Source organism: Volvox carteri, assembly GCF_000143455.1.
Source record: "Volvox carteri f. nagariensis unplaced genomic scaffold VOLCAscaffold_19, whole genome shotgun sequence".
Taxonomy (NCBI): Eukaryota; Viridiplantae; Chlorophyta; class Chlorophyceae; order Chlamydomonadales; family Volvocaceae; genus Volvox; species Volvox carteri.
In genome coordinates, this window is record NW_003307562.1 from 1,797,828 (window position 1) to 1,819,447 (window position 21,620).

General features: G+C 57.5%; 4 protein-coding genes across 4 annotated transcripts; 1 reads left to right on the forward strand and 3 right to left on the reverse strand.

Moving 5' to 3' along the window:
- Nucleotides 1-317: 317 nt before the first annotated feature.
- mrs1 (Mg2+ transporter protein) lies at nt 318-5,031 on the reverse strand (the record flags this gene model as incomplete). The annotated part of the gene is made up of 9 exons (XM_002950640.1): nt 318-846; nt 1,159-1,264; nt 1,652-1,779; nt 2,003-2,086; nt 2,597-2,674; nt 2,956-3,066; nt 3,449-3,520; nt 4,180-4,299; nt 4,606-5,031. 9 exons carry the CDS (start codon nt 5,029-5,031, stop codon nt 565-567), a joined length of 1,407 nt encoding a protein of 468 aa, XP_002950686.1. The 3' UTR covers nt 318-564.
- Nucleotides 5,032-6,912: 1,881 nt separating this feature from the next.
- On the reverse strand, nt 6,913-12,837 carry VOLCADRAFT_91127 (uncharacterized protein; the record flags this gene model as incomplete). The annotated part of the gene is made up of 6 exons (XM_002950641.1): nt 6,913-7,689; nt 8,665-8,984; nt 9,349-9,412; nt 9,733-9,864; nt 10,271-10,732; nt 11,482-12,837. 6 exons carry the CDS (start codon nt 12,835-12,837, stop codon nt 6,913-6,915), a joined length of 3,111 nt encoding a protein of 1,036 aa, XP_002950687.1.
- A 447-nt stretch (nt 12,838-13,284) lies between these two features.
- On the forward strand, nt 13,285-15,361 carry VOLCADRAFT_60499 (uncharacterized protein; the record flags this gene model as incomplete). The annotated part of the gene is made up of 6 exons (XM_002950540.1): nt 13,285-13,386; nt 13,476-13,524; nt 13,614-13,666; nt 13,956-14,029; nt 14,616-14,688; nt 15,233-15,361. 6 exons carry the CDS (start codon nt 13,285-13,287, stop codon nt 15,359-15,361), a joined length of 480 nt encoding a protein of 159 aa, XP_002950586.1.
- Nucleotides 15,362-17,819: 2,458 nt separating this feature from the next.
- On the reverse strand, nt 17,820-20,861 carry VOLCADRAFT_104814 (uncharacterized protein; the record flags this gene model as incomplete). Its single annotated transcript, XM_002950642.1, has 7 exons — nt 20,503-20,861; nt 20,311-20,364; nt 20,132-20,180; nt 19,707-19,800; nt 19,081-19,145; nt 18,777-18,887; nt 17,820-17,907 (listed from the first exon to the last, which is right to left on the reverse strand). The coding sequence occupies exons 1-7, from the start codon at nt 20,741-20,743 to the stop codon at nt 17,820-17,822; spliced, it is 702 nt and encodes a 233-aa protein (XP_002950688.1). The 5' UTR covers nt 20,744-20,861.
- Nucleotides 20,862-21,620: the final 759 nt, after the last annotated feature.

The following is a 21,620-nucleotide window of genomic DNA, read 5'->3' on the forward strand; positions in this document are numbered from 1 at the left end:
CTGCCAGTGCCCTGTCGCCACCAACAGATCTTCCCGGCACGTGCTATGACAACGCAATCCACAAGACACCACCGAAGGCCGAAACCAGGCCAAAACCCCGGCGCGCCTTTCCCCAAGCCTCTTGCCTAACCGCCCACCAGCCAGTTCACCTCCAACACCGTCGAAGAAGGAAAAAAAGCCGCCTCCGTTTCACAAATTACACTAAACCCCGGATATTCGCGAATCGTGATTACAATGAGCCAGCCAAAGCCGCCGAGCCGCGTAGCACCATCGTCCTTTTGCTGCACATTACTGGGCTACGCACCGTGTCCCTGTCTGCCAGTAGCAGGGAGGCACCAGCAGCCAAAACCAGGATGGCAGCAGCTTGCAACCTTTGCTAGCGTAGAATGTCCGCCTGTCGTTTCTCCTTCATGCTCAGCATCCTACTGGCTTGCCGCCTGCAGTGTAAGGAAGTGTGCATCGGCCCGTGCAGCGCTCGCTCTTCTTTGTGCGACGCAGAACAGTTCCGCGCCGCGTCATGCCCGGCAAGACTTCTGTAGGAGCTGGAGCCAGCTGTGGCCCCGCTCAATAAACCAGCAGCTTCTGGCGCGCCAAAAAAATCAGGAAGGCGACAAAAAGCGCGATGCCGCCCAGCGTTGTGGATAGCACCACGGCCTTGAATAGGTGCGGCTCCTCTTGCAGGTTGGAGTTGAGGTTCATGCCAAAGTAGCCGCCTACCACCGTCATCAAGTTGAGCACGACGGTGAACGACGTGAGCAGAAGGTCAATTGTAATGAGCTGATTGCGGTGCTGGTCCAACTTGATCGTCACCAGGTCCTCCGTGTCCTTGATGTACTCGTCTAGGTTCTGCACGGTAGCGTGACAGGGCCAGCGCGTAGAGAAGACAATGTCGTGTATTGCACGGTCGCGCCTTCACCACGCGCACATGCTGGTTGGCAAGGAGACCGTAGGGTTGCTGAACAGCGGCAGCAGGCTGATGACGTGCGGCGAGCAGCACATTCACCGAACGGCCAGTATTCGTGCGGTTGCCAAAAGCAACAGCTGGAGCTCAACACAGAAACAACGGCTGCTGCGCCACGCGACAGCGGCACGCCGCAACATCCCATCAAAATTCGCATGTGTGAGCGCTACCAGGGTAGTTCTATAACACCCGTATACCTGCAGTCGGTTGTACGTGTGATCGATCTGCATGAAGTACGCCTCTAACAACATCTCCACCGCCGCCGTCTCAGCCTCGTCTATGGAGGAGTCAGAGGAGGAGTCGCTGTCGTCCGTGGCCATTGGAAGCTGGTGCGTGAGCATGAGCATGGCAGCCGTGCCGTGCGCATGAGACGGCGCGGTAGCCGTCACAAAGCAGGGGGAAGGAGAAGGCGCAAAGGAGACGTTCAACGAGGAATTGTGCAGAGGGAAGGAATGGCATTTACATGCAGCCTTAACAGAGCGAAAAACACGGTGTTAAGTCCCAGTCAGACATGCAACGTGGGTGCGATCCACGTGCCTTCCAGATTGCACCACCGAAAACATGAATTCTTGTTAATCACATTCCAGCCCATCCTCTCGGGCTACCAACGCAACCTTCCTTATCCAGAGCAGCCCAGACCGCCAAGGAAGTTTGGCAAAACACGCACACTCCCCCACGCATACTCCTGACCAGCTCACCAGTCCCGCCGAAAGACGGCTCAGATCTCCAGGCCGCATGGATACTTGCCGCGACATCTCCGCACCGGTGAGGTGAAGGCGGTGCATGTCCCCATCGTCATTGAGGAAACGCTCCAGGACCTGGCAAGGGCGGGGAGGTGAAGCATGCGTGGTGCTTGCCTGATGTCTGTATGCGGATTGTGCACCTCAGCACGTGCATTTGGCGCTGTTCGTCCTCACGTCATACGCGTCGCAAGCAGTGCGTCATGCCGCAGCTGGCCTCGCTCCTTCGTAGCAGCGCAGGTGCATCCATGGCGCTTCGGCCCAGCGCAGCTTAGCCCCAGCCGCAGAGACGCATGCTCACCTCTCGCACCGACTCCACGTCCCGCGTCCGCCGCACCAGCCAGTTCTTGATTCGCCGCGCCCTCTCCAGATTGATTGCGTTAACCTACATAGCACAACAAGGTGCCAAGCCTTTGTGTGGTTCCCGGGGTTCCATGGCTCAATTCTCTCCCATACACACACTAACTGCCCGCTTCTTCTGCCGTGGACTGAAAGGATGGTGACATCCATGGCAGTGACAGGTGAGTGGCGAAACACACGCAGCACGCGCCCAGCACTAAAAGGGTTAGGCCTGAATAGTTGGCGCATGCACGTTAGCTTGTAATCAGGGTTCAGATCGGCTTGTAACATCAGGCCAAACGCTGTACAGGCGCCACGTCCTAGCGGAGCAGTGGCACGCCCGCATTGTGTCAAGAGCTGCACACATGCGTACGGTTGGGCTGGCCGGCTGCGTCTGCCTCGACCAGGGGGGAACGCGCCACATATGGGTCAAGTCAGAAAGTGCAGAACCCTTGAGACGCGGCCGTGCTCGGCAGCGGAAGCACCGACGACCACGTGTGTGAGGGCCGTCCGTGCCAATGTGCGAGGGCCGTCCAGTGCTTCTGCCCGCCCTCACCTTGTGCGACAGCGCGTCCAAATCAGGGTAGGCGTCCCCCTCAAGCTTCTTGCTGTCTTGTTCAAGCTTCGCGGCTGTCTGTTTGCATGGTGCCGGGTCGTTGCACACGCGCATTCATTCAGGGGGGTGTGGACTGCAAACCAAGGCATGGCTGGGCTAACCCTTGTCAGCAGTAATGACGATGAGTACCAGCTTTTATTTCTAGGCGGATTTCTCGCCATAACAAAGCCGCCTCTTCGTGGTGGATCACGCTTCCAGGAAGAGGAGCCATTTCCAGTCAGAGAAAGTTGCCGCGAAACAAATGCCCTCACACCCTTCTACGAAAGCCACGTTTCCAGGCAGTAGACCGCCACCCTCACCATGTCTAGGCACACCTCCAGCACCTTGAGCTCAAACGGCAGCTGCAGGGAGCCGTATCCTGCGGCGCTATTAAGGCCAACATATGACTTGAACTTCTGGCCGGCGGAGACCTGCGGCCAAAGATCGGCCAGGGGAGAAACGCAAGACAAAAGGACTGGCAGGTTTGACGATAAGCGGGAACTGGAGTGACCATGTTGCCGGCACCCGCAAAGCCAGGCAGGGAGCACGCAAGGTGACGAAGCGCGGAGAACAGCGGGAGCTGCGGCTCGGAGCTGGCCGCTTGCATGCGCGCTGTCCGGGCCATGACTTACCTCTTGTTACACGGTATAATCACATACTGAACGCCCTGTCCACTTTCTCGCCCACCTCTAGTCGTTACCTTTCGTCGACCCTAACCCGAGAAAACATGCGTTGCGCACGTTCCCAAACATGCAATGCGGTCCCACTTGCCGGCTGCAGCTTGGCCTTGAGCTCCGCCACGAATGTTGCTACCGCCTGGCGTTCCTCGTTATCCGCGATGGAGTCCGGGGAGACCACCAGGCAGTAATCCAGGGTGATGATGGCCTGCACCAGCAGAGCAAGGGCCGCCGTCACCAGCGCATGGCAAGCCATCGGCGCCGCCGCGATGGTCACCATTGGCGATTGGGACATGCGGGGGGAGGGGGACGGGGACGGGGAAGAGGGAGGACTTCAGAGGCCTGGCGTAGCGCTGACACGATATGAGAGCGTCTCAAAGCCCCAGAAAAAACGGGAAACGTAATCCGGGAACACCTGATGCAGCCCCCGCAAGCCGGCCCGGTGCTCCCAGCTGTGCGCCACATGCTGGCTAGTCCTAAGCACCCTGTCAACGCATGCACTTCGTTATTCCTTGTCTGGACTTCATGTCCCATAGCATCTAGTGCTCGCGGTCTCTTATCCATGCGTTGACCCTCCATATGCCACTCTTTCCCGAGACGCCGCGTCCGCCCGACGTCATGTCTGCGGCCTGCGGCACCACCGACGTCCAAGGGGGCACCACCGCCCTCGTGGCTCGCACCCGCCTCACCGTATCACACCGCAATCGGTGACTCCTGGGAGCGGGCTGGTAAAGGTACCGCTGGGGTGAGCAGGCGCCACTTCCGGGAATCCCCGCCGTCTAGCGCCTCCCCTTCCGCTCCTTCAGCCCTTCCCGAACGTCACAGCCCCGTCACAGCCGCCCATCATAGCACAGACCGTGGACCCACCTTCATGTACCACAAGTTGACGATGATGGCCTTGTCACGGCCCAGAATGGCGGGCGGCGTTGCAGATGTAAGGTCCAGCAGCCGCAGATCACGAGCCTGAACACCCAGCTTGTGCATGAGCTGGAAAAAGGTAGCATCGGAAAGAATGGGGGCCGGAGCGCGGGGCAGGTTGACGCCACGGGAGTCAGCAAGGTGCCGAGGGCTTTCCGGCGGCAGTCTAGGACCCCCTACTTTCGGCCACAGATAAGTTCGCCCGCACTGCATGTTCGGGCTGTCGCCTATGGCACCCCCATTATCCGCCCTTGTGACACAGGGCATGGGGGTTAAAGGCTCTCAGATCTCCGCCCTGAACTGGCCTAAGATGCAGTTCCAGCAGCACTCACAGCAACACCGCGTATGCCCCCGGCTCTTGTCCTGGAACCCCACCTTATGCTTGTCAACCCGGATCATGGTGTCCCGCCCCATGAAGTCAATTTTCAGCCAGTAGGTTGACACAAGGGGCGCCTTCTTCTGCTTCTCGCCGCGAGGCTTGCGGTGCGTCCCGTGGCCTGACGCAACCGCAGCGCCCACTGCAGCAGCAGCGAATGGGCTGCCATCCCTGCCTCCACCGCTGCCGCCGCTGACCTGCCGCCTTAAAAGGCCGTTGTTGCTGCCGGCAGCTCCTTTCTCCAAGTCAAGGTCGCCGTCGCACGGTGGCTCCGCTCTACCATGCTCACACGCTTCGCCGCCGCCGTGCGCCGTTGCAGCGGCTGGGCTGTAATCGTCGATGGGGGCGCCCCCGCCGCTACCGCCACCATCAGCTGGGGGTATAGCAGAGCTGCCGCGCCGCAGCAGCGGGGACAGCGGAGCCATTGAGGGTATTCCCCCCATAGATAACCGGGTGGAGCGAGTGGGAGGCAGTTGTGCATCCGCTTCAATTTCCACGGGCCGGGGGGAGGCAGGGGGACTCCGTTGCAGCTGCTGCGGCTCCGGTTCCTCCTCCGCAATCGGCTGGTCTTGCGGCTGGAGTTGCACGTCCTGTTGGCGTCGCGCAGGAGAGATGTGCCAGGCATGGGAAGTGGCGCGTGGGTATTGCTTGGGAGATGGTTTGAGGGGGTTTAGAAACCCCCTGTCAACGAGTTGGGCGCCAGCCCAACTCTCAAGTTTTCAATGCTAGTATTGCCGTAACATAGGCCGTACTGGCCTCAAGGTTTGCCGCTTTTGCCGTAGCCAAGAGTAGAAGCGAAAGGTAGGTACACAATCCAACGAGTTGCAATTTCCGCCCAGGCCTACCGTATCGGCATGGGTTCGGACAACCTCCGCTGCTGCCTCGTACTTGGAGACCAGCGCCTCGTATCTGCTTCGCCGGCTCAAGCGGTCACCCAGTGGCGTCGCTGGTGTGCTCATTTTTCCCCAGAGTGGTAATGGTGTTTTACCAAATGAATGTAAAGCTAAACAGCAGGCATCTAAGCAACCTTATTGGCCTACATCTCGGCTTTCTCTGTTGAAGAACACCTTTGAAAATATTGGAGGCTCCGTCAGCAACTAGTTCCCTAGCTTGTCATATATTGCTCCGCAGATGCTTGACACCAGAAGGCTACCTCCCAAAATGGCACTCTGTACGGTGCAACGCTGGCACCGGTTCAATCATCGGCAGCTTCAACGGTGCCATGCAACGCAGTTGACATTGCAATATCCTATCAACACTCTACTTCTACTTTCAGTCAGTTCTCATCGTTGAACGATATACACGCAAGCATTTGGGTCGAAAAGTGTGAGGAACAAGTCGTCTGAGCCCTGTATTAATGGCGGCAAACTTTAAAACTTATACGATGAAATACGTTTTCGCTAGAGGGTTGCAATTTACGACTCTCGGCATTGTTTCCAGTATGGCCACCGTATACTTTTCCCCGTATACTTTTCCGCTGTAAATTTCCGTTCAGTCCCTATATCCTTGCACCCACATGTAGCTCCATGGATTCATTCAAATCCCTGGCTGTCGTACCAGCGTAACCCAAAACCCTAAGTCGTCCAGTGCACACTGCCGCGCAGCTCGTTGAGGGCCTCCCTGCGCCGATGCCGTGACTGTCGTGTGCCGAGCTTTACATCATCCAGCACCATCCCGAGCCGCTCCCCCCCCCTCGCTCCTAAGCATCCATCTACCACGATGAATCCACTCACAGCAGCTGACTGCACGAATTGCTATGCCTGGAAAATTGCCTGTGGAGCACAAAGTGTGCATCCTAGCCGATCCTGGCATGACCGTTAACAACCCTACCTACCACCGCTATCCCGCACTCGTCGCCAATCGGTTACACGCCGTCGCTGTTGCGCACCTTGCTCACAGGCGAAAATACCCTGCTATCCTGCCAGTTTGAAAGACGGCATGGATAGTAATGTTTTCTACAGGTCTCCCATACACACCGTGCCATACCCAAGCTTTACGATGCTCATTACACACCCACACAAACGGCAGCGCGTCCTATCGGAGACGGAAACATGTTGCTCCATCAGGCAGGCAAGCATATCCACCACTGCCTCACCGCCAGTGCGAAGTCGCAAAAGTTACGCGTTCCCGCTCGGGGATCCTCTGCCGGAGCCTAGCCAGCGGATGCAGCTGCTCCTCGGCGTAGTCTTAGGCGAAGAAAACAAGTGCATGTGAGCAGAACATCGGGAGGTCCCTTGGCGAGGGGCAACTGCTCGCACACCTCTGCGAGTGTGCTCTCATTGCGTGGTTAGCTTTCGGTGAGTTAGTTACCCTGCTGCTTCTGTGCAGCTGCGGCTGTTTTCCTGGCCAGACATGACCAGGGCTACCGCGGCAGCAGCAGCCGGGGAGGCATCCTCAAAAGCGTCCCAAAGCGCCTGCTGCCGTGAAGACGACGGCGACGACGAGGATGGCGATGACGCGCCGCTCACGGCTACAGGCTGCGCCGCACGTTTCTTCTTACGCTTGCTCTTGCTCTTGCTCTTGCCAACCACCACCGCCTCCGCCGCTGGTGACGGCGACAACGGCTCCCCGCCCCGGTCCCCTCCTTCGCCAAGCGTGCTGCCACTGCCAGAATCTCTGTTTGAGGCAATACCCGAAGCCAACCCTGAATCCTCGTCCGAGCCTGGCTTCGAATCCGTGTCTGAGCTTGGATCCAGGTCTGGTACGAACAGCAGCCTCCGGGATCTCCTCCCCGGCAGTTCTGATGTTTTCTGCAGCTGCATGCCGTCCACAACGCCCTGCAAGTAGGTCCTCAGTGAACCGGATTTGGATGTTGGCCTGGCAGCGGGGCCCGTGGATGCCTTGACCCGTGGGTCAGCACCGCGCGCCGAGGATTTCGTCGCCGCAGCCACCACCGCCATTTTCGCGGCCGCAGCGGCGACGCCGCCGCCGTCGTTATCGCTGCCGGCGGCGTTTCCTTTGTCTGACAGCTGGACAGTGCGACCGCAGTGTTCACACACCGCACTACGAACGGACACAGCTTGCGCCAGGACATTCGGCGGCCCGGAAGGCATGGCTGCATGTTCCTTTGGCGCATGCATCCTCTACATGGGAGCAATCGGGGTAACCAGTGGCTTAGGAAAGCAACAAGCATAAAGCCATGTCTCCCGCCCCGAAGCAGCTATGGGGAGATGACGGCGTCTAGGGCCAGAGCGGAGGTTTGCGGGAGATTCTTGATTTACCAGCAGGGTCCGGGCTTCCCGGCTTTGAGTCCAGGTCGCCGGGAGCGCCAACACACATATTGCAAGCGACCTCGGCCCGCCATTAGCAGATGGCTTTCAAGCACCGGGTGCTTCGTGGTTTGACCCGCGGGTCACACGAGAGCCGCGGAATGCGCCTCGTCAAGCCGCAAATCCGCCTTCACGTGCCTTGCACGAAGTTGTTGATAACAGCAGCGTTGGTATGGCCGCTAGCGAGGAAGTCACTTCTAAGGCACCGAGGACCTTAATGATTTCCACGGCGTAATGGCTAGGAACGCGCTGTGCAGTGGTCGCTATGTGCTCAACAACGCTATGTTGCCGCGCCCCGATGACCCAGCTTAATAAATTCTACCCCTGACTATGCAACCAACAGCCTGCATGTTTTATGCAAAAGCGTTCGGATTTGCAGTGGCACGAGAATGCACCGCTGCCACTTGCCTGCTTGCAGAAACCACAGCGAAGGGCCGGCAGGGCCGCGAAGAGGCGCAGCTGCCGAAGGAGGATGGGTGGCAGCAGAGCATCCAGGGCGGCATAGCGGATCTGCCAGAGGGGTAAACAAAAACATAAGACATGGCCTCTTGCAGCGTTGCGGGTAAGGCAAGATCCGGGTTCGATTCCGCCCTCGTGAGTAAAGGAGCCACCGACAAAGCCCCATCGGGCATTTTCCCTGATAACTTGGCATCCCTTGGCGCATTCAACCCGCTCACGCCCCTTTGACCGCCTCGCAACACCTCCCCAAACGGTGCTGGCCCCAGCACTTTTCAATGTCTCGTCTCCCTCTGGGCCAACACCTACCCGCCCCGTCCCGCATATCCCCACCCGGCCCCCCGGGCCGCGCCGCTCCCACCACCACAATCTTGCCTGTCGCTCCGACAGGGACGCCGCCGCCCAGTTGCACATGGAAAGCTTGCGCGGCTTCTGGAACTCCCGCATGCCCAGCAGGTCGTTCACCAGCGCCAGCAACCCCACACGTCCCCAGCCCGCCGCCCGCGCCGCGACCTGCACGTCCACCACCGCCGGCGGCAGTGTCGCGCCGCCAAAGGCCCCCTTCACGATGGTGCGGTCGGAGTTGGACCAGCCCGAGCCCACCCACGTGAGGGACGGGTCGGAGAGGAGCACGTGGATGGGTCCGCCGGGGGCTGGCAGGAAGGGCGAGGAGCGGGACGGGACAGCGTGGCGTTAGCAGGGGGGTGGGGTAGGATGGGGATGAGCGCAGTGGGAAGAGGGGTGCCACGGCGGAGAAGTGCACAGGGAATTGAGGTGCAGGACGCCGCGAGGCCAGGAAAGACCATAACCATACGGGACGCAGCCCGAATGCCATGAAGCAGGGGCTTCCCATTTGCACCGATGGTTCTAGATAGTGTGTTGGCTGCCGGAGCATCAGGTGCACTCATACCCCTAGGACGGCACGCGCATTCGCACCCGCACCCGCACCCACTCCTTCCCAGTTCCAACCCGCACCCGTGCCTAGTACCACACCCCGCTGCACCCGTTCCAACGCACCTATCACTTCTTTGCGCCGCATCCGTGCGATGTGCAATAACAGCACTCGGCTGGAGGTTGCCAACTGCAGGGTCCAGGGCGCGAGTCGGGTGCGAGTCGGGTGCGCCAGGAACCAGGGCGGGGTTGCTACACCCCCCCCGGTGAAGGACTCCGCTGGTGGTGTGGTCCAAGGTAGGACAGAACGGCAAAAAGCAGGATGGCAAGGAAAGCCACATCCCATGGGCTGAGATCCGGCCCGCAGCTTGCTTCAAATTGAGCTCCCCTGCTCATGCCAACGTTTCCCCGTTGCCCCCAACCTTTCATCCCCCCCCTTCATTGCATCCGCTACGGTCAAGTTCCGGTTCCCGCCCGCACCCGGTGGGGTGCGTCCGCACCGCGTCACACCTGCAGCATCGCCAGCTGGGGCGCCTCCCCCGTCTTAAAAGTGGGTGGCCACTCCGAATCGATGCCCACCACCCGATCCTCTCCGAGGGAGGCACGAAACCAGGCCACGGCAGGGGCCAGTGAGCGACCATCCTGCACATGCGCAATAACCCGCCCGCACCGGCAATGTGGTGAGAAGCTATGGCAGACGAGGGTTCCTCAAGAGTGAAGAGTGTGTGGGAGGCGTTATGGGGTGGTGGCGGTGGTGGTGGTGTGGTAGTGGTGATGAGCAGGTCGTGTGCCGTCCGGGCCGAAGGGCCATGCAGTGCAGGGAGGGGTGTAACTGCCTAGGCGGCTGGGCGAATAGGTTTTCCTGGAGCAGTGGTGCGGCGACCCACTCCACCATTCTAGTCCATTGCCAGTCCATTAGCCCCCGGACTGTGGTGAGGCGCCTTCCGTGCTCGCTACATCGACAGCCACTCCCGATTCGGGACAGTATGGCTCCCACACCCGCACGTGCTCGCACCCGCTACCTTGCTCTATGCCCCAACAACCCCACCTGCACCAGCAAGACGTGGTAGTCGCCAGCGATAGTGTACGCAGTACAGCCGGGCAACAACGCATCCACGGCAGAGCGGCCGCCGCCGCCGCCGCCACCGCCGCCGCCGGCACCGCTGTCCGGCGGGCGGCCCGCCAGGAGGAGCAGCTCCTCCGGTAAAGGCACTTCTCTCGTCACCGCTTTTTCCTCAAGCAGCTTGAAGCTCGACCCAAAGTTGTATGACAAGGTTACTGTCGCCCAATTAGGCTTAGCTACCTTGGGGCTCGTCGCCGGCGGTGGCGCCGGGGTGTCGGCAGTTCCTGGTGACTTCACCGCTGCCGACTGCTTCGCCGCCAGCACTAGCGGTGGCGGCTCGGAGTCCGCTGCCGCGGCTGTTTTGTCCTCTGTGGCCGCGCACCCGGCTGGCGGGAGCGGAAACGCCACCGACAAGCCAACCCTCGGAAGCCGGGTGCTAACCGCAGCCTGCGAAATGGACGATGGGAGCATGGGCTGCTGCATTTATGCGGAAGGGTGGGAACCGGGGTGAGAACCGGGGGCACCTCATGGCTCGACGGCCATGAGACATAGTGAGACAACGACGTTAAAGCAACAGCGGGGCGGGGGGCAAGCGGACAGGCGATGTGCCCTACAGAATGCATCCGCCAGGGCCTAGAGAGCGTTTTTACCTTTGGCAAGTCCAATAGGAACCATGGTCTTAAGGCGGCTGTGATTTCCACGCAACTTCCTTCGCCGGCATGTCCGGGTAGGATTTGCGGTACGGTGGCACAGGTGTGTAGGGCACACTCAGCCCGGTATAGACTCCCCCGGGAACCATCCAACCAGGAGCATAAGGCAGTTAATGCAATCCTTTAAGCAATGAATGCGGTATGGGACACGTCTCAAGGGGTAAAGGGGTCGCTTCGGTGCCTGCCCCATCGCGCGCAGCGACGGCTGCTTACCAGGGCTTGCCGCAGCTCATTCTCCGACCTCAGGGTCGCTTTCTTGCCGCCACCGCCGCCACCGCCACCGCCACAGCCGGCACCGCTGCCACCACTGCCACCGCTGCCACTGCCGCCACTGCCGCCCCTGCCACTGCCGCCGCTGCCGCTACCACTGCCGCCGAGGACGCCGCCGGCTGCCGTCCGTTTATCATTTAAATCCCTGTCGACGTCAAAGTCGGCGTTGTCCCACTTCTGGGCGTCCAGGCCAGCGGCCGGTGCCACTGCGCGCACCCAGGTGCGTCCCCAGTCGCCTAGCTGGCCGCCGCCGGGCCCGTCCCAGTCATCCCAGGTGTCCTGCCACCGGCGGCCGATGGCGCGGCCTCGGCGGTCGCGGCCCCGCCGCTGGGGCCAAATGTCGCCTCCGTTGCCTGTGTCGTTGGCAGTGGCTATGCCGCTGCCGCCGCCGCCGCCACGGCGGGCCAGCCCTCCTGAAAAGGACTGAGCATGAGAGGCGAAAAGGTTGGCGTCCTGGTAGCGCCGCGCAGCGGCTGGCGCCCCGCTGACACCATTGTCAGAATGCTCGTCGTACATGTACGCCCCAAACTCCCACATATCCTCATCGTCATCGAGGCAATCACCGCCGCTACCACGTCGTCGGCGTCTGAAGCTAGAGCCGCCGCTGCTGCTGCCAGGGGTGGTGGCGGACGCGGCGCTGTAGACGGTAGAGAGGTCGAAGGTCCTCGGCCATGCGCGCTCGAAATCCAGCTGTTCCCAGTCGATCTCCTCAAGTTTTCCCTCATCAACTGCGGTTACACTGGCGGGAACCAAGCTGTCAAGCGAGCTGGCGGAGGCGCCATCCAGCCATAAAGGCAGTCCAAAGACATCGGCAGTAGCATCCGTCCCTGCGCCGCCATCGCCAGTTGCGTCTGTCTCCCAGTTGCCGGGGCCGATGCCTCCTAAAACGCTACTGGTTTGCTGTGCGTTGTCGTGCTCCATAATTTCCCAACTGCCGGCGGCCTGCGGAAGAGATGGAGCGCTGCTAGATTGCGCTTCCACGTGCACCGGTTCGCTGGACTTCGAGCTTTCACGTATGCGCCGGGACTGCTGCTGCTGCTTTTCCCTAGCGCCGCCGTGTTGCCCTGGCTCAGGAGCGGCGGAGCTGCAGCCGGCGGCGGCAGTGGTGGCAGTGGCGGCTTCGCTAACCAGCAGTGGACGATCGGCGCCACGGCCACCGCCAGCGCCCACTGACAACTCCTCCCGCCGTGGCGGATCTGTGACGGAGGGTTGCCATAGGGCAGCGGAGGCGAGCTGCGGAGCGACTGAGACCTCGCCCACTCCCGAGCTGTCTGTTTGGGTGGGTGAATGGGCCCGGTCGGCAAGCGGTTGGGACGAGGATCCTCTCGGAGTTCCCAACGGTGCGTTACTGGTTGCCTCAGGTGTTGCCTGAGGCTCATTGGGGCCAGCCTTTGACGCTCTGCTGCCGGAGCCACCGCCACAGGTTCCAGTCCTGGAGGTAAGCGCAAGCGTGGGCGCATGGTATCGCCGGGGGCAGCAGGTCTGCGCCGTGAGCGGTACGACACTCTGCGTCCTATCGACCCATAGATGATGCACGCTGGAGTGAGCGCTATGAACCTGCCGAGCAAGCATGCTACTCGTCCGGTAGGACTTGACCTGTCGTTGTTCACAGTGCGGAGTTACGCTAGAATTGGCTAGGCAAGGCCGGCTCGCCCTTCGCGGCTAGGATTGTATCTGCATAGATCTGTGGGTTGCAAAGCATTTCTCTGTCATATTTGTACACAAGCAGCCAGCCCAGGCCGCCCCATCAGTATTGAGGAGCTGCGACTATTCAGGTCATTCAGTGCTTGCAGGGCAACCCAGGCTGATAGGGCTTAACAGGTGAAGGGAGCAAGGTTGTCACTTTGAAAGGCAAATTATCCAGAAAAGAACGCTGGCAGAATGAAAACTCTGACAAGCAAGAGGCGGAAGGGCCTTATGGATTTACCCAGAAAAGTCGGCAACATGGTTTATGCGTGTCATTTGCTTTCTTAATAGGTATAGCTGCTATACCAAAATTGCATTTTTGAAATACGTGAAATGGAAAAACGCGAGCTAGCAGTCTCGTTCGATGTCGTAAGAGAGAAGAACTTAGAGCAATTAAAGCTCCTTAATAATGTCATCTTTCCAATTAAATACTCGGTATGTTACTGTCAGCCGCATCATGGATTCTTGGCAGTTAAAAGCCTGAGTCACGTTGCTAAGTGTGGGTGCTTTCCATATGCGTAAAGGATGAGATCTATCGTCAATGTATGGCATGTGGTGAGCTTACACAACTAGGTGAGTTCGTCACCCCGCGCCGACGGCTGGATCATCCGAAGTCCCTTACTTTACTCAATGCTGATACCATGACCCGCAACATTATGTAGCCTTCCACAACGACATCCTGGTGGGCGCAATAGCAACTCGTTGCGAGAAGCAGGTGGGGGTTGGTAAGCGGTTGTACGATGTTTGACCTACCTGCAACACACGAGCAGGAGCAGCAAAAAATCCGGCTTAGTTTGCTCGCGTCACTTGCTGCCCTTAATTAACGTGCGCTATGTATGCCTGGCTGATATGTATGCTTGTATGTATGCTTTTCTCCGAACTCGTGGGTGTTGTTGTGTTTCAAAGTAGGTTGACAGCGCGCGGAGGCACGCATGGGTCCGTCCCTCATCAGTCTCTCACATTTATATTGCCCATGCCGCGTTTGTCCACGCCTTACCTTACAGCCCAACGGCAAGGCCAAAGCATACATCGCCACGCTGGGTGTGCTGGCCCCATACCGCAACTTTGGGATTGGTGAGTGTGTCAGCGGGGTCGACAACCTTAGCAAACACAGCATAACAAGCGACTCCGCCCAGGGACGCTCGGAGTCCCATTCAGCTGCTTAACAGGGCCGATGACTGCCCGCGTCCATTCAAATGAGCCACGGCTTGAACGGCTTCCTGCGCCTTGGCGTGCACCTGGTCCCGCCATCTCACGGTGTGCCACACACTTTCGCGAGCCAGCACCTGTACGGGACAGCGCTCTGGAAGACGTGCATTTCGCAGGCACGATGCTATCACGAGCAGGACGTAGCCAAAGTCTCCTTAGCTCATACCACTCTACTGAGTGGCGCCAGTGCAATGGGTTAACACAGCTGCACATCATACCGGTGCCAGCTCTGGATGTCCGTTCCTAGTGGGGGTTTCGTAGCGTGGAGCCGCACGGAGTCCATGGAGCCTTAACTTGTAAAAGCTCCTGCTTGCCTGCCATGCCAGTATGCAACGTGCATAAATGCAAAACACCGTTGTGCCATTCAGGCTACAAACAGACAGGAGCAGCCCCTCCTCGCTGACCTCCGTTCGTTGCCCACTCCACCCGCTGACCTCCCCCGGGTCCCCAGGCAGCAAGCTGCTAACGCGCACCCTGGCTGCTTGCGCCCAGGACCCCAACATCGAGGAGGCATCCGTGCACGTGCAGGTGAGCGGGACGAGGTCTAGCTGGCTGGGGGGGCATATCAACCTCGGGAGGGCTGGGACGAGGGCTGGCTCGGAGGTGTAGTAGTGGTAAAGGGCTGGGCGATGGAAAACCAAGTGGATGGAGGCTGGGCGGCTAGGTGAGGTGAGCAGTGGAGTTGCGGATTGGCAGGTGGCTAGTTGATCAATGGGATGTCTAACTGGGAACGGAGTCCTGGATGTGGTTGCTTTGCTGAGGTGCCATAAAGCATCTCAAGCCTTTACCTCTCTGTAGTAGGGTTTATATGCCTGCAGCTCCTGACGATCCAGCACTGATCTTGTACGGAAACAGAATTGCCTCAAAGCCTGTACTCCCAACACAAGTTATGTCGTCTTGTGCAGCTGCATTTATGTTTATAGCCCGGCGTTGTTTGTTTGACATGCGAACACGCGGCCATAACGACATCGTTAGGTTGGCATGAAGTAAAACCTGAGGCCTGAAGCGCCATATGCCGTACGTCCTCAATGCATAGGTATCAAGGGCCCTATGGCTGCCTGCTTGCTTGTAGGTGGGCAACGATGATGCAATTTGCTTCTACCAGCGCCACGGCTTCCAGGTCGAGGAGACAGTGAAGGACTACTACAAGAAGCTCTCACCGCCGGATGCAGTTCTCCTAAGCAAGAAACTCCTTTCCTAGGCGGATGGGGATGAGAAAACTGGATATGCTTCGAGCGCTAACTACTACCTTCACGAGCGGACGTGTTTGACGATCAACCTCGGGTTTAGCAGTTAGAATACGTAGGACTAGAAGAAGTAGCGGTATGAGGTAGATGCAGCTGGTGCCAATACAGGAAATGCCAACATAAAATGAACGGACTTACAGACAGGCGACAGATGTAAGTGTGCAGGTCGTTATATTTTGCTAGTTTCTTTGGTGTGGGACTTGCGTTTGGGTGCCTGCCTGCCAGGACCAAAGCTCAAACCAGGTCTTGGCGGGGAGAGGCAGGAAGGGACATCGCAGGGCTGTTTGCCATGGCAGGGAGCGTGATACAGGCCTCAAGCAAATGGGGTGCCTCGGACTCCGTTCCCTAGACTTGATGGCAATGTGGGACGGCTGAGGCAGGGCAAGGTTGCTTAGTCATGGATAGAAAGTCACAGCGGAGTGCGATGTGCTGATAGATTGGTGCTTGTATTGCTGCAGCGGCCATGTGCTCAACAGCAGGTGCAGGGATGAAGGACCAGTGGATTGGCATTTTGGTCTTGCTGGTATTTTGGTTTTGATTGACATGCACGCTGCGAGAACTGTGCAGCGACTGCTGGGGGGCCCGGAGACAGCTGTGGCTCTGTGGAAGTAGACGGCGGCTTGGACCGGGACACAAGGGTTGCACCAAGCGGGGTAATGCATGTCGGCAGCAGAGCGATTATTGGGACCTCTGGTTGGCGGGTGCCGAGTGTGGTGGGCCTACACCAGTGCATCGTACACGAGTATGGAACCCAATACCTTGGTCTCGGAAAAATAAGCCTCCTTCAGCGTGCCACGGGGTTTTGCGGCAAGGCCCTCCTACAATGTATGTGTCAGGATGTTGGAGTGTATGCATGTTTTTCCATTCCGCTGGTGCGAAGCACCGCACCCCACAGGCACTGCGTTCCGGCACGCAAACCCGATTTGCTACAGAAGCTTGATGTCCTACATGGAACATGCTAAAAGACTGACTGCTCCTTTGCAGGCCTTTACCCAGGCCCCAGATCAATGGCTGTACCCAAGGGTCTCTGGGGCTCTGGGATTAAAGGTTGTAGGGGTTTGCCGGGGCCGTTGTACAGGGCTCGCCCTGGTACCTTCTGTTCCAGTATTGGACCGGTCGTCTCCTGGTGTGCCGATCCCGCCAATGATACCGTCCCCTACTTGACTTCTATCTCGTCCTAAGAACCAACTGGCCCTAAGTCCCGCTAGCTTTTGCGACAACTCACCTAGCAACTTGTAGTGACTCGATCAGGTGTTGATGACAGACACTGCGGGTTTCTCTTTGGTCCGTCCGTCCAATGCGCGGGTTTAGATGCCGTTCTACCTACCGGGAAGGAGACTCATGCGTAGTAATAATAATCGGATGCTAAAAAGACGCCTGGTGTGTGTGTGTGTGTGTGTGTGCGCGCGTGTGTTACACCTTTTGAGTTGCGCTACCTTCCAGAGGTGTACCCTTGGGGCCCATGCAAGCCGTGGGCCCGAGGGCCAGCAGCCGAAGGCCTTTCTTATGCTGCTAAAATGCCAACACACACACCGCGGGAGTGCACATCTCCGTCATACAAACTGCCCTATTCCCAGATAATGATTTCCAGATTCTGTACGTATATCTCTGATGCATTGCGCGAGATGCAGATGCAAGCCCCCGCATCCCCCCTCAACCGTCCTCGGCGCTCGATATGTACGCTCTGTATAGCTTACCTTCACTAAAAGAATGAGCAATAAAGTAGCACCAAGCAACGGCAGAAGGCGCACTCCGCTCCACGCCCGTCGCATCTTTCGCAAATGCTTTCGATTAATAATCTATCCACTGCACCGAACTGGATTGCGAAGAAAAATTAAGGCTGCGTTCGCGTTTATGGGCGTGCATGCGCCTACCAAAATAAAATGCAGCAGATTTATACGTATGTGCGTGCCACTGCAAGCACCGCCACATACAACCCACCAGCCATCATCACGGGCACACACTACACGGCCAGCGGACCAACGGACGTTTACACGCACTCTATCCCGCCGGCAGGAGACGACGGCGCTTAGCTGCTTATTATTACCCGTCCATTGCCATCACCGCTGCATCTGCCTGGTGGCTACGTTCATATGCACACTCGCTCCCCCATTGTTCTGGCGGACCGCAAAGCATCGAACGAAGCACTTAGTGGGCACTGTATAGTCCCAACCCTCCAATAGGGATTACTTCACGAAGAAGTGCCGCACATGTGCACTAGAAGCTTAACCAAGTAACAACCGCCGCTAGCACCGACCACACACACCTGCGCAGTATTCAGGCACGCATGCAGATATACACTAGACACTATTCTGCATGCCGCAGTGCGTTGCTGTTGCAAGTGGCGAGCCGAATATGTAAAGATATCCGAGCATCCGAGCGCTCCTTCGTTCGTCTTCGTTTGTTGCCGTCTCAATCCCAATCACGCCGGGACCGTTCCTTCTTGCGCATCGAGTCCTTCTTCTTTGCTTCCAACCGCCTTTCCTTGCCTGCCTTAATCCTGGAAGGACGTACAGACGGCGTTAAATAGGTCGCGCGAGCATACATGCAAAATGAATTCAAGTTCATTCATTGTTGGATTGCCGCAGCAGTCAGGAGAAAGAAGCAAATGGTTGAAAGCTCAAAACAAACAGCCTGACAAGCAACGCGCAGCAGTAAATCCAAGCAAGGTTACATAATAGTATTTGGCCTGGGTGAGCAAGCGGTTGTGCACGTTTTCAGCAAGATTTGTCGTACGAGCTATGCAACTACGTTTCAGTGTTGGGAGTGCTCTGGATGGGCATTTAGCAAGCATTCAACCATCGCCAGTACTCACTCCACTGCAGCTAGGGGGCTGGTGCCACTCGCGCCCTGGTACACGACAGCCCGCGCGTCGGTGCACACTTCAGATCCCCTCCCCCTCCTCCTCCCCCTCTTCCACCCTCCCGGAAAGCAGTACTCCAACTTCCTCTGCTCGCAGGCAAGTAGCACCCATCTGGCCGCTGAATCGTATAACGGTTAGTCGCTCTTCACCTCATCTCTTAAGCGAACGATTCGGCAAGAAGGATACGCGTTAGGAAGCCGCACGTCTGGACCTGACGGGGGCTGTGCTAAGCTGGAATGCCCAACAGCGCGGTCGTAATTGCCTCACGCATTCCTACGCCATCCTTGCTTGGCAACATCTATCACAGTTCATTTAAAGATGAGTTAAGAGTACTCAACGTAAGGCTAGTATTTTTGATCGCTCTGCTGCTGCGGCGGCTGCGGGCAACACACGCTGTGCGCACACAGTTCTTAAACAGTTCGACCCGCTCGCCCCGAAGGTCCAGCATACCGTCTATCCTTCCCTCCCTCCCTCCCAAACAGACAGACAAACAGACATATACTCACTGCGCCTTGACCCTCTTGATGGTCTCGGGGTCCGCTTCCTTGGGTGTCACATGCTCGACAGCTCGATCGATGATCTCTTGAAGCTTCGCCAACGCGTCGTCTAAGTTCTGCCTGCACGTGTGGAGGAAACCATTCGCCGTTAGCGGAGCTCCCGCCGCAGCGGAGAACAAGCACACAGACATCACTCGGCTGCTGACGGCACATAGGCGACAGCGGCTGATTAGAGGTTTTTGTTCCGCATGCTTTGCGCGGTCGTTCGCACTTGTCCTGGGGATATGTAGATACGAGAGGGCACTATACTTACGCTTGCGTCCTGAACCGCTGTGACTGCATCACGAGCACGCCGTCACTTGTAAAGCGGTTCTTCTCCTGAGCGGGAAATACGGCAGCCAGACAACCACACAGGACTAGCAGCCAGTCAGTCCCAAAGTAACATCAAGGCTTCCAAGCATGCAATTCAGACGCTCTCTCTGGGCAGGCAAAGTCCAGGCAGGTTTTTGAGGGTGACTCTGAAGAGGATGCGCTGGCTGGAGCAGCTGTCCTCGACCATGTATATCGCAACGTGAGTCAAAGTACGTGTCTAGTTGCGTACCTAGGTTTGTGTACAATGCGGGTTACGGGACAAGTTGTTGTTGAGGTATATTGTGCTCACGCTGTGCGTTGTTACACGCACGCATGCATGCGCAAGCCCGTTCACTTGATTTTGCGCCAATCAAGCATGCAAAGCTGCAGAAACAAACACAATGAGAGAGCAGCAGAGGTGCTGCTGAAGCCGCTGCCATCGCGAGTGGGCGGGTGGGTGGGTGGTACCTAAAGCGCGGACCCGGGAGCAGGGACCGTTGCTTAGGCTTCATGATGCTGGTGCTGGTTCTGGTTCTGGTGCCATGCTGCTGCTGGTGCTACTCTTGCAACTGTTGGGTGAAAACATACCAGCTGGCGAATGGCGTCCTTGACCTCGTCTGGGACCCAGGACGCCTTGCCCAGGTCGAACCGCATGTCCACCTTGGTGTTCACCTTGTTGACGCTGTCGAGATACATAATACATACATACATACATACATACATACATACATACATACATACATACATACATGCACGCACACACGCACCAATACAAAGGCATAATTTAAAAAGTGGTAAACATTTTAGCGATTATGCTTACTAGGGAATGGGTAGGGCGCACTGGGACAGCAAACCAAGCAGAAGCATGGGGCAGGAGGCGAAGGAGTGTCCGCCGAGGCGGCAGTGGATTCAGAAATTTTATTGAGGTACGATACATGCATACGCCCGTACTGGTGACGACGAGGTAAACGGGTTGGAGCTCACGCAACCCCGTTCCCGGCACGGCAGCTTACTTTTGCCCCCCAGCACCGCTGGAGCGTGCGAAGGAGATTTCAACGTCGTCTGCAACCATGTGGAAGCCGGAATGCAGGTATGAAGTGGAAGTAAAGGCTTAGTTAAGGATAAAGTACCTTGCAGGGCGACGCGCGAGGGCGTGTGTTCTAATATGCATGACCGCGTAATGTGTGCTTACGCGAAGCCTCCTGCATTAGTTCCATCCATTTATTATATCTTCTGCACATGATGCCTACGGCAAGTGGGAATTACGTATTAATCGTACAATCTGCCGTGGTTTTAAGTCGGCCGCCTCACTGACGCCTATGTAATAACCTTACCACTGCGCCCAATTGTCGTTCCCTTTCTCCGTGTTCACTTGTAACCCTACCTTTAGTGATAGGCCTGACGTTGTATTTGGGCTTGGGTGGTGCCACGCTGACTTGGGGTTCGGCAGCAGCCTCACCCGCTGTCGCACCGGGTACCAACCACTGATAACGACTATAGGGTCGTACATAGGGACAGAGAGATGGCTGCAACACCGTATGAAGAAACGGCCGCGTACAGCACCGTGCGGCTAGGGGGAGCGCAACCTGTCCAGTGCATAGACGCAGAAGGCTACGTGCAGCCATACCTAGTCAACTGAAAACGTACAATGAAAAATTGACTCTCTAACGTGATCGTAAGTAAGCAGGTGTTGTGGTGCGAAAGTCTCTGAAGTAGAGGTACAGGATAACCGTACTACTTGCTTGAACTGCCTAGGAAGAATATAACAAGGTTTAGTAATATTGTTTGTACGCATTTGCAGGGATGGAGGGGGGTTGTTTGGGCCCTGCGCCCTTTTTATGTTACGATTGGCAATCGGGCCTGTCTTGCCTCTCTCTTTGTCATAACGTCACATACATAATTACCTTTTAACCTTTTAAATGTGTATCTTTACCATCCATTTATCTGGCATGAACTGATGACCTAGGGCCAACTTTTCAGACGTAACCAGCAGCTTGACAGCCAACTATCGAAACAACTGGAAGGCGGCATGGATCCCTCAGCGTTGCCCATGGGTGTCATGCTGTACAAGGTAAATTCATCTAATTATCCTATTGCTTGACCTTGGCATACGCCTCTGGTGACTCGAACTTTGCGCGGTTTGTGTGCAGCTGACCCCGACGGCACAGGCAATCATGACTGCGATCTTGCAAGCTGTCAAGGAGAGCACGGTCATAGTTACGCAGCTGCTGCAGGAAACAGCGGAGGTTGCGGACTCCATAATGAACGGAGTCATCAGTTCAAAGGAGATACCCATATCTGAGCATTACAAAGTAGTACAGGACTTTACCCGTTCGGGATGAAAGGATTGCGCCCTGTACATGCACAACAAGTCATTAAGCGAAGTGGCGGGCGCTGACTTGGTTAACAAGCTGTACCGCCTTATACCCACGTTGAAGCAAGACGGCAAACACTGGGGGCCACGGGGGGCAATGTGGGAGTTAAGCGGAGCCGCCAAGAGAT